Genomic DNA, 13,833 nt, shown 5'->3' with positions numbered 1-13,833 from the left:
TCTGTCCTCAGCCACACTTCTCTGCCTCTTTTTGTGTAATGGAATCTCTACTTAATTTAGAGAAAATGTTCTCTGAAAGATGAGACTGCTGAAGCCGGGTCAATAGGTACGGTGGGTGTCATGTGACATTTCAGGGGATCTAGTCACCGGACGTAGCTTTCCCTATTTTCCCATCCATCACATCTCAGAACGCCAATGACTCTGCTTATCTATGTTTTACAGGTCATGATAGGGCTAGGGAGAAGTTAAAAGATCATATGACACATTAAAGGCGAGAAAGCCAAGCTGTAGAGTTCAGGGCACCCCGGCTCTCGCCATGGCTCCTAGCATCCCATTCATGGTGAGCACCCTTCCCCTCTGCACAGCTTGGTCTTGTGCTCCGTAGCCCAAAATTTGCAATTTGTTGTATTAATGTTGCCTGGAGAGACTCGAGCAAGTGTTCGCTCGAGACAGGGCAGTGACAATGGACTAAGTAACGATTCCATCTAATTTCATCTTGGTGAGCCAGAGTTTGTTGGACTTCGTACAGGAGGGTGGGTGAGGGGTCACTTACAGGAGCGTGGGTGACTCAGAACGGCTGTGTCATGGTAAACTCCCGCCCCAGGATGGGTGATAACTTCCTGAAAGCTTCATAGAGTTTCTGCTTCTTTTAAGAAGGTGCTCCTTCCACCCTGTATACACTCCGCATTCTCAAGATCATGTGCAGCTGTGGCAGAACTACAGACTTCCGGAGTGGAGGCAGGGGTAGAGGCAGGGCAGGGGCAGGGGCAGGGGGGCAGAGGCAGAGGCAGAGGGACAGGGGCAGGGACAGGGGCAGAGGCAGAGGCAGAGGGACAGGGGCAGGGGTAGGGGTAGGGGCAGAGGCAGGGGCAGAGGGGCAGGGGCAGGGGCAGAGGGACAGGGGCAGGGGCAGAGGCAGAGGCAGACTGGCAGGGCAGAGGCAGGGGCAGAGGGGCAGGGGGCAGAGGGGCAGAGGGGCAGAGGAAGAGGGACAGGGGCAGGGCCAGGGGACAGAGGGCCAGAGGCAGAGAGGCAGAGGCAGAGTGAGGCTCCGATGGCCCTCCCCCACTCCCACCAGGGGCTCAAGCGTGCCAGCAACCATGGCTGTTCCATGGCTGTTCTGCATCAAATGCCCAGAGGACAGCACCCCATGTGCGATTGTTAACTGATTTGGCCCAGCAGACTCCAGCGAGGCTCAAGATGCTCCGTGAACAATGAGGATTTTGGTTCTGAGCTGAACATGGTTTCGAAAGCTCCAGTCTAGGAAGACGGATGTTGAAGACAGAAGCAAGCACATATCCCATAATTCCCTCAGGGTGTGCACTTTTGGACTAATTCTCATCACACTGAGTTTGCCCAAACCTTTCTTTCGACAGGTGAGGAAGTTCAGAGTCCTGAGTGACACCGCTAGTTAGTGGCCAAGCTGAGCTTGTGAACAGTCACAGCCTTACGTTCACTTTCCTACACACACACACACACACACACACACACACACACACACACACGATAGCTCCCGAGAAACCCCATTCATTCTTGCATCTCGGAAACTGTCGTCTAGAGCAGTTAAGACACAGGCATTCTGATCAATGCACACTGGATTAAGCACATTGAGAAGTAATCTGTTCTCCTCTTCTCAGCAATAATTTAAAGATCAAATGACGTTGTGCTTGACGTTTTCCCTCACTTCGGTCACCTTTTGCCAAGAATATGATGGTTTCTCAGGATCCCAGGAAGTCCCTGAAGGGCTCTAGTAGGCCGGTGGAGAACAGGGCATTGACAGATTTTGTTTTTTACTTTTACCTTTCTCCTCCTTGCTAAAAACCATTAGACTACAGTCCTAAAGATGGCCCCAAGGTCCATTCCCTTATTTGGCCACTGACTCATTCCTGAGATTAAAACCCCCAGGTCCAACAATCAGAATTCATTATTTGGCTAGCATGTCCAATCAGGGCTTACCATCTCACCGTAGCGCAGACTCCCCACTTTTCCTTAAAAACCCACTCTTGTAAAAAGCAAAAGAGTGAAACAACAACCCCAAACCCAATCAAACAACAACAGATAGACAACAAACAAACAAGCCTGCTTGCCTACTGTGGAGGCTTGCTGTCTGCCCTTTGGAGATTTGGTGTCCAGAGTGTTCTGACCTGACCCAAGGGGCCATGCTCTCTGGCTGTTTCCTAGCATTTGTTTTCCTAATTTTTATTTTTATTTATTTTTTGGTTTTTCAAGACAGGGCTTCTCTGTGTAGTCCTGGCTGTCCTAGAACTTACTCTGTAGACCAGGCTGGCCTCAACTCAGAAATCCACCTGCCCCTGCCTCCCAAGTGCTGGGATTACAGGCGTGCGCCACCACCACCTGGCCATTTGTTTTCTTTATTAAGGTACTAGGGAGGGAGCCCCGGGTTTTGTGCATGGCACACAGTAGCCACACCACTGGGCCATATACCCCAGACTGCAAACATGCTTATTTCTTTTCTTTTTTTTTTTTTTTCATTAACTTTATTCTCTGGATGTTTGGAAGGACTGAGACCAGGGTTGTAGTCAGCCTTTTTCTGGTTCCTTATGGCTTCCCTCACGTTTGCGTTCCTGCATCTGATTGTCTTGCTTGCCTGACCGCGAGGACCCTCGACGGCTGAACATGGATAGCCTGCGCCACAGCACGGTGATCAGAAGACTTTCGTTAGATCTTTGTTTACGGCGGCCTGGGTTGTCGGCTTCGTTGCCTTCCCTGCCTTCCTCGGTTACTTCCTCCCTTGCTTGCTCATCCGAGGCCCGACGGTCCTTGTCCTGACAGCAGCCCATGGCCCCGAAAGGCGCAGGTCTCTGCCGACCTCCCCAGCCAGCTTAACTCTGGGCCTAGCTTTTGTCAACATGCTTATTTCTTACCTGAAGTCACTTTGACTCCCAGATCATACTGAGTGGGAAATGTCACTCACGATATCATTTATAAATGCCTCTTAGTACCATGAATACCTACACATCATGGCGGTCTATTTCCGCATGCTGTTTATACTTCCTGGACGTGGACTCATTTTGAGAAGGCCCTTCCATTTCTCAAGCTCAAGCAACTTTGTCGGGTCTCCTCCAAAAGCATTTGGAGCTGGAAAAGCAGTTCAGAGAGAAAGGAACTTGCTACCAAGCCTCATGATCTAAGTTCTATCCCAAGGATGCCAATGGTAGAGGAAGAAAACCAACTAACTCCTGTGTGTCCCATGATGTCACACATATGTCATGGGGTCTGTATATAGACAGATCAGACATGGGCACACACAGAGACACCCATGTAAAAAAAATTAAGTGAGTTCACTTTTTCAGGACCTTTATTTACTTATGTATGAGTAGGTGTTTTGCCTGCATGCCCCTGTTCATCATGCATGAGCCGGTGGAGCACAGATGAAAACACCGGAGACCCTGGGACTAAGTTCCAGTAAGTGCTATTAATTGTGAAATAGCTTCCTAAATTCACTTTTACTCACACACCTAGTCTCCAAGTTCACTTACACACACACAGACACACACAGACACACACAGACACACACACAGATACACAGACAGAGACATAGACACACACACAGACACAGACACACACACAGACACACAGACACACACAGACACACACACACACAGACACACAGACACACACACAGACACACAGACACACACAGACACACACACACACAGACACACACACACAGATACACAGACACAGACATAGACACACACATATGCACACACACAGACACACACACACAGACACACACACAGATACACAGACACAGACATAGACACACATACACACAGACATAGACACACACACACAGACACACAGGCACACACACACACACAGACACACACACACACAGACACACACACAGACACACACACACACAGACACACACAGAGACACACACACAGATACACAGACACAGACATAGACACACACATATGCACACACACACAGACACACACACAGATACACAGACACAGACACACATATACACAGACATAGACACACATACACACACACAGACACACACACAGGCACACACAGACACACACACAGACACACACGCATCTCTCCAGCCCCATCCTTCTAGGGCTTCTTAAGACAGTCTTGACTCCATTGTCCACAAGGGGCCTGTCCACCCTCTCCTCTTCAGCTCCTACATTGCTTCAATTTGCTCCTAAACTTGATCTCCATATCTGGTTCCTGTAAGCTGCCCGAGAGGTTATATGGTCCCTTTTTTCAGACAAAGATTTGTAAAGCGTTATAAAAACTATCTTTTGCCAACACATCTACAATCAAATTAAAGCTGAGCAGTCCCAGGGCTGGAGAGTTGGCTCAGTGGTTAAGAGCACTATTTGCTCTTCCAGAGGTCCTGAGTTCAAATCCCAGCAACCACATGGTGGCTCACAACCATCTGTAATGGGATCCGATGCGTTCTTCTGGCTTGCAACTGTGTGTGAAGAGAGAGCACTCACATAAAATAAATACGATGACTAGTCCCTAGTAGGAGTGAGGTAATTATGCCAGCTAGTAACTGAGCTGTTGCAATTGCAGCTCTTGTAGATATGGGATCAATATAAAAATTTTTGTAATTATAAGGTTGTCTTGTAATTCATTAAATAGCTGTTCGCTCTCCCCTACTGATTAGCATGTGTAAATTTTGTTATACATCGTATACACACACGAACATTATGCCTTCCCATCTCCGGGAGCTCTTTGATGGTTTGACAGCTGTTGTGCTCCAGGGAGGTGGTGACAGAGCCACCTACCTTTCCTTCAGCCAGACACGCAGGCTGTTTCCACCCTGCCCTTTGCTCGTTCACCCCTGACGTCCACGGCGAGCAGCAAGCTCCGGGCTCTCCCGCTCTCATTTTTTGCTCATGTACATCCAAAAGATATTGACAGGTCAGTTCTTTTAAGAACAAGCCAATTACACAGGATTTCTGAGCCAATATAGGAAACCAATTCTTTGTCCAAAAAAGATATCCCCATTTTTATTGCTAATGTCAACAATGCTGGGATTCTGGGTTTGCATTTGAAGCAGCCCATCTTTAGAAAAGCTGTGGTATCCCCTCCCATGAAACGGATCCTGCTGGCTTAATCTCACGTAGCTTTCAGCAAAAGTTAATTTGCTAAAATACCACAAAATACAAGCAAAATTTTGAAATATTATTCCTTTATGGAGACTCCTTAAAATGTATAAAGATTTCATTTTTAAAATATTTTCCAAAAAATTGTCTTAAAATGCCAGTTTGTTCGCTGGGGAAAATGAAGATTTTGTTTTTTTAAAGACAGAGACTTGGGCCAGCAAAATGGCTCAGCGAGGAAAGGTGCTTGTTGCCAAGCCTAATGACCTGAGTTCAACCCTGGGACTCAGTGGTAGGAAAGGAGAGACATGGTTTGGGCAAGTTGTCTTCTGACCTGAGACACACACACACACACACACACACACACACACACACACACTTTTTAAAGGATTTATTTATTATATGTAATTACGTACGTACATTGTAGCTGTCTTCAGACACACCAGAAGAGGGTGTTAGATCTTGTTACCGATAGTTGTGAGCCACCATGTGGTTGCTGGGATTTGAACTCAGAACCTTTGGAAGAGCAGTCAGCGCTCTTATCCCTGAGCCATCTCTCCAGCCCCCCCCCCCCCAATTAAAAAAAATGTTAAAAAAAAAAAAGACAGAAAATTTGGCGTGTGCAGACCATCCCTGCCCTGGGTAAGTGGAAGAAGGGTCGGAAGTTCAAGGCCATAGTTACTAGGTTACATAGTGAGTTTGAAGCCAGGCTAGGCTACATGGGAACCTGTGATGGTTTGTAGATGCTCATCCCAGGGAGTGGCACTAATAGAAGGTGTGGCCTTGTTGGAGGAAGTGTGTCACTGTGGGGATGGGCTTGGAGATCTTCCTCCTAGAAGCCTGAGGATGCCCCGTCTGTTCCTGGCTTCCTTTGGATAAAGATGTAAACCCCTCAGCTCCTCCTACACCATGCCTGCTTAGCTGCTGCCCTGCTTCTGCCTTGATGACAATGGACTGAACCTCTGAACATGTAAGCCAGCCCCAATTAAATGTTGTTCTTATAAGAGTTGCCTTGGTCATGGTGTCTGTTCACAGCAGTAAAACCCTGACTAAGACAGAGCCTCTCTCGAAATCAAAATAAAACAGTAGATAAATAATAAAAGAGAGAAATTGGAACAAATATAGGAAGAACTTTTACATGTATGTGGGTGTACGTATGTATTTAGTGTATATGTGTGTACATATTAGGGCCCGCACACAGCATGTGTGTGAAGGTCAGAGGACTACTTGGCTTGTGAGAGTCATTTCTCGACTTCTGCCGCGCGGGCTCCAGCGACTGAACTCAGGCTAGTGCGCTTGCACAGCAAATGTTTTTTACCCACTGAGGCATTTCACTGGCTCCAGGAAACTAACTCTTCTTGAAGATTTTTTAACTGTTATTAAGTTTGAAGTGGTGAGAAGTACTTCATTCTGCTTTTCATTGTCATCTGGGAATTCCTTTTTTTTTTTTTTTTTGTTTGTTTGTTTTTTTGTTTTTTTTCTTTGAGACAGGGTTTCTCTGTGTAGCCCTGGCTGTCCTGGAACTCACTCTGTAGACCAGGCTGGCCTCAAACTCAGAAATTCGCCTGCCTCTGCCTCCCAAGTGCTGGGATTACAGGTGTGAGCCACCACCGCCTGGCTGGAATTCCTTCTTTAATGAAGAAAAAATAAAAATTACATTTTGATGATGGTATGAAACCTGCCTCCTACGGTGTTTTTGTATTATTGGGGTTTTTTTTCGTGTGTATAAATGCTTTGTCCACATGTATGTATGCTTGCTGCATACATGCCTGGTGCCTGCAGAAGTCGGAAGAGGCCTTTGGATTCTCTGGGACTAGAGTTATGGATGGCTGTGAGCTACCACATGGGAGCCTGGAATTGAACTTGGTTCCTCTGTAACAAGTGTTTTTACCAGCTGAGCTCTCTCTCCAGCCCCTAATGGTGTTTTTAAATTTGAATTTTGTTTTGTTTTAACAGGGTCTCACTGTGTAGCCGGGCTGGATGGAACTCTATGTAGACCAGATTGGCCTTGAACTCAGAGGTCTGCTTTCGTCTGGTTCCCTAGAACTGGAATTGAAGGCAGGTCCCATCACACCTGGTTTACATGCATTTTTCTTTTGTAATATATGTTAACATGAAAAAAATGCCAGGTGGTGGTGGCGCATGCTGTAATCCCAGCACTTGGGAGCAGAGGCAGGCAGATTCCTGAGTTCGAGGCCAGCCTGGTCTACAGAGTGAGTTCCAGGACAGCCAGGGCTACACAGAGAAATCCTGTCTCGAAAAAAAAAATGTTAACATGGCTGATTAATATTTGGCAGAGAAGCTAAAAAATTTAAATAATACTAAATGTTGACAAATGTAATAGATTTAGTTACAGGACCTTAACTTACTTATCTCAGTAAGTACTCTATTAATGGAAGTCAGAGTAAGATTTTTGTATGGTGGCAATTTTGTTTGTTTGAGATGTAGGACCTCCTTTTGGGGAGACCCCCACTCCATTCTCGGGATAGCGTACACCCAAGGAAACACGAGAGACCGACTTGATGCAAATGCATGAGGCAGTTTTATTTTCAGAGCTCCGGGCCGACAAGTATCTCACACAGGAGACAGAGGAGTCGACCCTGAGTCTCAAAAGTTAGGGGTTTACATAGGAAAAGTCAGGGGGTTGGGGGGGGGTTGGTGCTGTTACACATGATTTGCTGATTCAAACACTGGCGGGGGGATTCTAGCACACAGGGTGGGCTTTTTGGCATATGTACAGATCGGGCCATCAGCAATGTAGGAGGGCCATTTATTTTTGTTAGCAGGAAGGTCACTTTGACATTAGTAAACTGCATCCAAGGGACAGGAGACAGGAGACTCCAGTCCAGATAGTGTCTGACCCATAGGAGTTTTCCCAGGCATGCCCCTTATCTTTTATGGGCGGTCTGTTTGTGGAATGGCTCAACCACAACCTTGCTTCAAGCTTGTCCAGCATGCCCTGGCTCTAGTCTGCTTGCTGCCTCAACAATGGATTCTGAAAAGTCCCAACTCCCTTCAGAGACAGGGTCTAGGAACTCAAACTTGGCCTTTTTTCTGTTTTTTAGGTCTTCATGAGCCAGGGTGCTCATGATCCTGAATCACATGATTCTCCTACTCCAACTTCTGAAGTGCTGGGATTGCAAGCATGGAGTCCATATTATACTCAATTAAAACACAAAAAGAGATGGCTGGAGAGATGGCTCAGTGGTTAAGAGCACCGACTCTTCCAGAGGACCTAGGTTAAATTCTCAGCACCCACAGGGTGGCTCGAAACTGTAACTCCAGTGCCAGGAGACCTCACACTTTCACACAGACACACATGAAAAATACCAATGCACATAAAATAAAAATAAATTCATTATTTTAAAAAACAAAGAGGTAACAAATCATTGGTTAGTCACTCTTAAGTCCACTTCCAAGCACAACTGCTTTTATGTACATTTCCATACATGTGGATGTATATGCACATACACATACAGGCTATTGGAGTGAAATGGTACACATCACTGGAGTGAGATAAATGTAAGAGTATTATTATCCATTTTAGACAGGCAGTTGTGGCACATGCTCTTAATCCCAGCACTCAGTAGGCAGAGGCAGGTAGATCTCTGTGAATTCTAGGCCAGCCTGGTCTACAATGTAAGTTCTAGGACAACCAGACCTGTTACACAAAGAAAGCCTGTCTGGAAAAAGCAAAAACAACAAAAAAATTAGTATTATCTATTTTAAGCTCAGTGTAGTGGCTCGTGTCTTTAATCACAGATCTTCAAGGCAGAGGCAGGCGGGCCTCTGAGAGTTCAGAATCAGCCTGGTCTACACAGTGAGTTCCAGGACGGCCAGAACTACATCATGAAACTCTGTCCTGACGTTTCTGCCCCCAAATAGTGTTATCTATTTTATATGATACTGTGGTATTTTCAAATACTATTATTTTACATATTATATGTGCTCCTCCTGATATATGTGGTATGTATATGTATGTGTATGTGTATGTATAAAGGAAACTCCTTTAATAATAGCGTCTGGCCATTTCCTCTTCCACAACCCTATCGGTTTTCATATCCCTGTCTTCCTTCAGTTCACTTTCTGCTCTAAATAAAGAACATTTCACTTAAGGTAATTTAGTGCCTTCACGGAGACGTGTGCAATTATAAGACATTTATGAGGGTTCTCAGTGGTGAGAGCCTGAGACACTAGTCCTGATCCCAACCAGAGAACAAATGCCAAGCTTGCTTCCTTAACGAATTCCCCCTTCGATTCGCTCCTGTCTTCGAGTGACCCCAAAATTGGCTTTTCTGAGTCAGTGCCTAAGGCCGACTTGCCCTCCATCATTTGTCCTCTTCCGCAATGGTGAATTCCTGTGTGAGACCCGCAAGTACAGGGGCGGAGTCAGCGGCGGCATGGGCGGAGTCAGCGTGCAGCACGGGCGGAGTCAACAAGTGGTGGGGCGGAGTCAGTGTGGGGCGGGGGCGGGGCCGGTAAGCGGAGGGGGCGGGGCCCGTGCTAACGGTCGCGGACTCCAGGTGGTTCGCCCACCCGGCTGTGGGAAGGAAGGCCTGGAGCGTGACCGGCGTCAGGTGGAACCCCGTGGGTCACCTCGCTGGCCCGGAAGTATACGGTGAGCTGCGACTCAGACTGCCGCGGTGGAGCTGTGAGGAAACTCGCGCGGGGTCGCACGCGCCGACGTCCCGAAGGTTCCCAGCGGACGGAGCGCGCGGCCCTCGGCCTGTCAGGTCCCTTCCAGTCAGGACACATTCGTTCGCGTCTCTTCTAGTCAGGTTCTACCCTGCCTGGCCCCTCCGGTCAGCTCGCTCCCAGCCAGCGCACTTCCTGTCAGGTTTCTCGCTGTCAGGGTCCCAGGTCACCCAGTCCCTCGAGGTGAGGTCCATGCTGTCAGGTGCCGTCCAGTCCCATGCCTCACGCGGGGTCGCTTCCTCTCCACGCCCTCACCCTGTCAGCTTCCCCAGGACAAGAATGGACCCCACGGCCGGGCAGCGGAGTGCGCGCCTCCAAGCCTGCGTGTGCAGGAGGGAGGCAGAGGCAGGCAGATCTCTGGGTTCCGGGGCAGCCAGAGCTACACCGAGAATCCCTGTTCCGAAGAACAAAAAACTAACAAACACGATTCCAGAGACAGACAGGCCTTTTTAGCTTTTGTTTGCTTATATTTTGAGACAGGCTCTCTCTATGTAGCTCAGGCTGGCCTTGAACTTGTGATTCGCCTGTCTCTGCCTCCTGTGTTTTGGATTACAAGTCAGCACACTCCAAGTATCAGGAAATGGAGAAAGATGTTCTCTTACCCCCTTTCTACTTCGCTCCCTACTTACCTTTCTTTCTCCCTTCCTCCTTCGTTTTCATCTTCCCGGAATTTTCTGGCTCTTTCTTTCCTTTCAATTCTTTCCTCCCTCCATTCCTTCTCAAGACAGGGTCTCAGGTAGCCCAGGGTGGCTTCAAAATTCACTGTGTAGCTGAGGTTAGCCTTGAGCTCTTGATTCTCCTACCTTCACTTTCCAAATGGCTGAGATTGCAGGGATATGTCACCATATGTAGCTGGGAGAGAGGTTTTAAGGAGGAAGGGAGCCTGTCAGGTTCTCAAGGATAGGGACAAGAAATATCTAAAAGCCTACATGCAGTGTATATGTACATGTATATGTATAATGTTATATAGTATGTGTTAAAACATCTATATAAAATGAGTAATAAAACAAGCCAGGCGCCGGGCAGTGGTGGCGCACGCCTTTAATCCCAGCACTTGGGAGGCAGAGGCAAGTGGATCTCTGAGTTCGAGGCTAGCCTGGTCTACAGAGTGAGTTCCAGGACAGCCAGGGCTACACAGAGAAACCCTGTCTTGAAAAACAAAACAAACAAACAAACAAAAACCAAAACAAAAAAAGAGTAAATAAAATACAAATATTCCTATAGATTACTTTCCCTGACCCCATGTTCTACTTGTTTTCCCTTATTCCTACCTATAACACCCCCTGGTTATCACTGTTCTTTTCATTATATCCAGGATTTTGCCTTTTCTAGGATGGCACACAGTTGGAATAATCGAAAAACATGTTAAAACACTGAGTGGGAATGGAAAGATGGCTCAATGGATGAGTGCTTACGACAAAAGGATGCAGATGAATGAATTATAAATTGATTTTTGTTTAGAACTTCATTTAATTCAGTTTACAAATACTTAGTAGCAACTTTGTGTGAGACCTTGAAATACCTAGCCCTTTGTGGTTACAATAGAGAAAGAGAAGAGGTGCAGCTCTGATCTTATGAAGCAGCCTTATAATGATGAGGCAGACACAGAGGATGAATAGCAAGAAAGGCCTCATCTTGGGACTAATGTAGAGGAGCCTGTACTGCGAAGATTGGAAGATTGTATAACTGGGGAAAAAGGAGAGGGGGAGCTGCTTTTTGCTAACCCCCACATCTTCTCTGGTCTAAGGGAGTAAGGGTGCTGGAGGGTTGTTGGAAGAGAGGTCCAGACAGCAAAGGCTGTGCACACTACAGGCTATTGCAAGTTTAGAATTCATTCTCAATGCTCTGGAAAAGTTTATAAAGCAAGGAAGTGACATAATCTAAGTGTTAAAAGATAATTCTGTCATGGGGAAAAGAGACAGATGGATGGAGAGGATCAAGAACAGAAGCTGAGTATTGGGTGAATGGGCTAGAGAGATGGATCAATGGTTAAGATCACTTGCTGCTCCTCCAGATGACCTAGCTTTGATTCTCAGGATGGTTCACAACCATCTATAACTCTAGTTCTAGGAGATCTGACACCTTCTGGTCTCCTTTAACACTAGACATACAAGTGTTACACAGACACACGTATAGCAAAATGCCCATGAACATCTTAGTTTTTAAAAATAGCTGGGCCTAGCATCACATACCTCAATTCCACCATTCTAGAGGCTGAGGTTGTTGGGGTTGGGTAGATGGGGCCAGTGAGATGGCTAAGTGGATAAATATGCTTTCTGTGAAGCCTGGTGACTTGAGTCCAATCCCTCAGACTCACATGGTAGATGGAGAGAACTGACTCCCACCAGTTGTCCTCTGACTTCCACATGCATGTCCACCCTCAAGTAAGGAAATAAAAATTAAAAAAAAAATCCAAAGTCAGCCTGGGAGAGATGGCCAGAATTTGTTGTGTATGTACTGGGGGACAGGGCTTGACATTTCCAAGACTGTCCTTGAACTCCTTGTTCTCTTGCTTTTACTCCCCAAATGTTGATATCAAAGGTGCACACCACCATGATCCCACAAAGGCAGAGAAATGTTAGCAATGAAGGGAAAGGGAATGGAACTTTTGGTGGGAAAGTCTGAGGTAGCTCCAGGGCATCATTATAACTCCTAGCTTTCTGCCTGGTGGACAGCCATGTCACTGAACAGTGCAAGCCGTACAGAGAGGCATTAGTGTGCTTGCACACATGTGCACACATGAACATGGGCTTACTAGTGTGATAAATACAGCAAAGCTCTTCCTTGTTTCTACTTACCACTCCACTCACACTTCACTCATTTAATCCAAGTGACTACATTTCTCAGAATTTGATCCAGCCTCAAAATTAGAAAATCATGAGTTCAAGAGCTGACTGACATTCTCAAAGGACCTGTCGGCTAGACACTATCTCAGATATAGAAGCTTGCAGTGTTTCATTTTCATGAGGTTAACAGAATCCTCTTTCATGCCAGAGTAGAAGGACAAAGCAATTCAACATTCTTGAAGGAAAGAGAGAGGGAAACAAGGGGTTTGGCCAGGTCCTACCATAAACAAAAGAACAGGGAGGTCCCAGAGAAACATGCCAGGTCTAGTGTGCCTCAGATTAGACTGTGGTCACCCTACGAGAGCTGGAACTGGGCTCAGGCCTCAGGTAGAACAATCCAGGAGACCTAGATGGAAGTGCTGTCAGAGATAGTTGTAGTGTTCTGATTCTTGTGGAGGTATAGCCTCCTAACAGTCATCAATGGCATTGCTCCCACTATAACCTTAAACCAGCGGAGTTCCACCACCATAACCTCTTTCCTCCACCCTCACTAAGGACCTCACTCAGTGGTCCTGAGGCATGCTAGTAAGATGTCACTTCTGTCCCTATACTCTTATTGCTCATCTCTGAGGTAACTGAGTGGGTTCAGGGAGTCGTCCTGGTGACTGTATGTAGCTATAGCTCTTAATCTAATTCTTGACTGGAATCACTTATTACACAATGCACACATGAACAAATAAGAAAACAAATTATGATGGTGTCTTTTTGATGACTGTAACTTGGCCTGGGGACCTGGCACTGGAGTTGGAGAAAAGGAAGCATTATAGCCAAGTGTGGAGACACATATCTTTAATCTCAGAGGCAGGAGGATCAGGAGTTCAGGGCCAAAATCATATCTAGCATTTTCAAGGCCAGCGTGACTTACCTGAGTCCCTGTCTCAAAAAACCTAAAGGAGATGTAAAGTAATAAATAGAAGCTCATGTCTTTATTCTGTATTAAAATTATATTTCTCAAAGTAAAGCAAGTGATACTTTTTTGGTGGACAAATACTAAAGAATGTCATCAATATACTTTAGATAATAATATTGGGAACTGAAAGATCTCGTAAGTCATCAAACCCAGGAGATGATAAGGAGACCCCATTTAGTATGCATGTGGGTATTTTTACACACAGTTCAACCACTAAATAATTTGTCTTCTCCAACATCCAGTGTCTGACATTTTATGGAATCATTTTATATATATGTGTGTGTGTGTG

At 46.2% G+C, this 13,833-nt stretch overlaps 2 protein-coding genes across 2 annotated transcripts in view; one reads left to right on the top strand and one right to left on the bottom strand.

The window, feature by feature from the left end:
* Window positions 1-2,509: 2,509 nt before the first annotated feature.
* On the bottom strand, window positions 2,510-2,837 carry LOC127695027 (testis-expressed protein 54). The gene has a single exon (XM_052196883.1). It carries the CDS (start codon window positions 2,799-2,801, stop codon window positions 2,541-2,543), a length of 261 nt encoding a protein of 86 aa, XP_052052843.1. The 5' UTR covers window positions 2,802-2,837; the 3' UTR covers window positions 2,510-2,540.
* A 6,761-nt stretch (window positions 2,838-9,598) lies between these two features.
* Window positions 9,599-13,833, top strand: part of Meiob (meiosis specific with OB-fold) — a 36,634-nt gene continuing 32,399 nt past the window's right edge. Inside the window, exon 1 of the mRNA XM_052197328.1 lies at window positions 9,599-9,711. The gene's annotated coding sequence lies outside the window, so the exon portion shown is untranslated. The remainder of the gene's footprint in view (window positions 9,712-13,833) is intronic.

This window comes from Apodemus sylvaticus, chromosome 10 (genome assembly GCF_947179515.1).
Source record: "Apodemus sylvaticus chromosome 10, mApoSyl1.1, whole genome shotgun sequence".
Taxonomy (NCBI): domain Eukaryota; kingdom Metazoa; phylum Chordata; class Mammalia; order Rodentia; family Muridae; genus Apodemus; species Apodemus sylvaticus.
This window is presented reverse-complemented; position numbering and strand designations above follow the sequence as displayed.

Coding starts and splice junctions, on each gene's coding strand:
- LOC127695027 (XM_052196883.1), bottom strand. CDS start 2,801: ATGGGCTGCTGTCAGGACAAGGACCGTCGGGCCTCGGATGAGCAAGCA.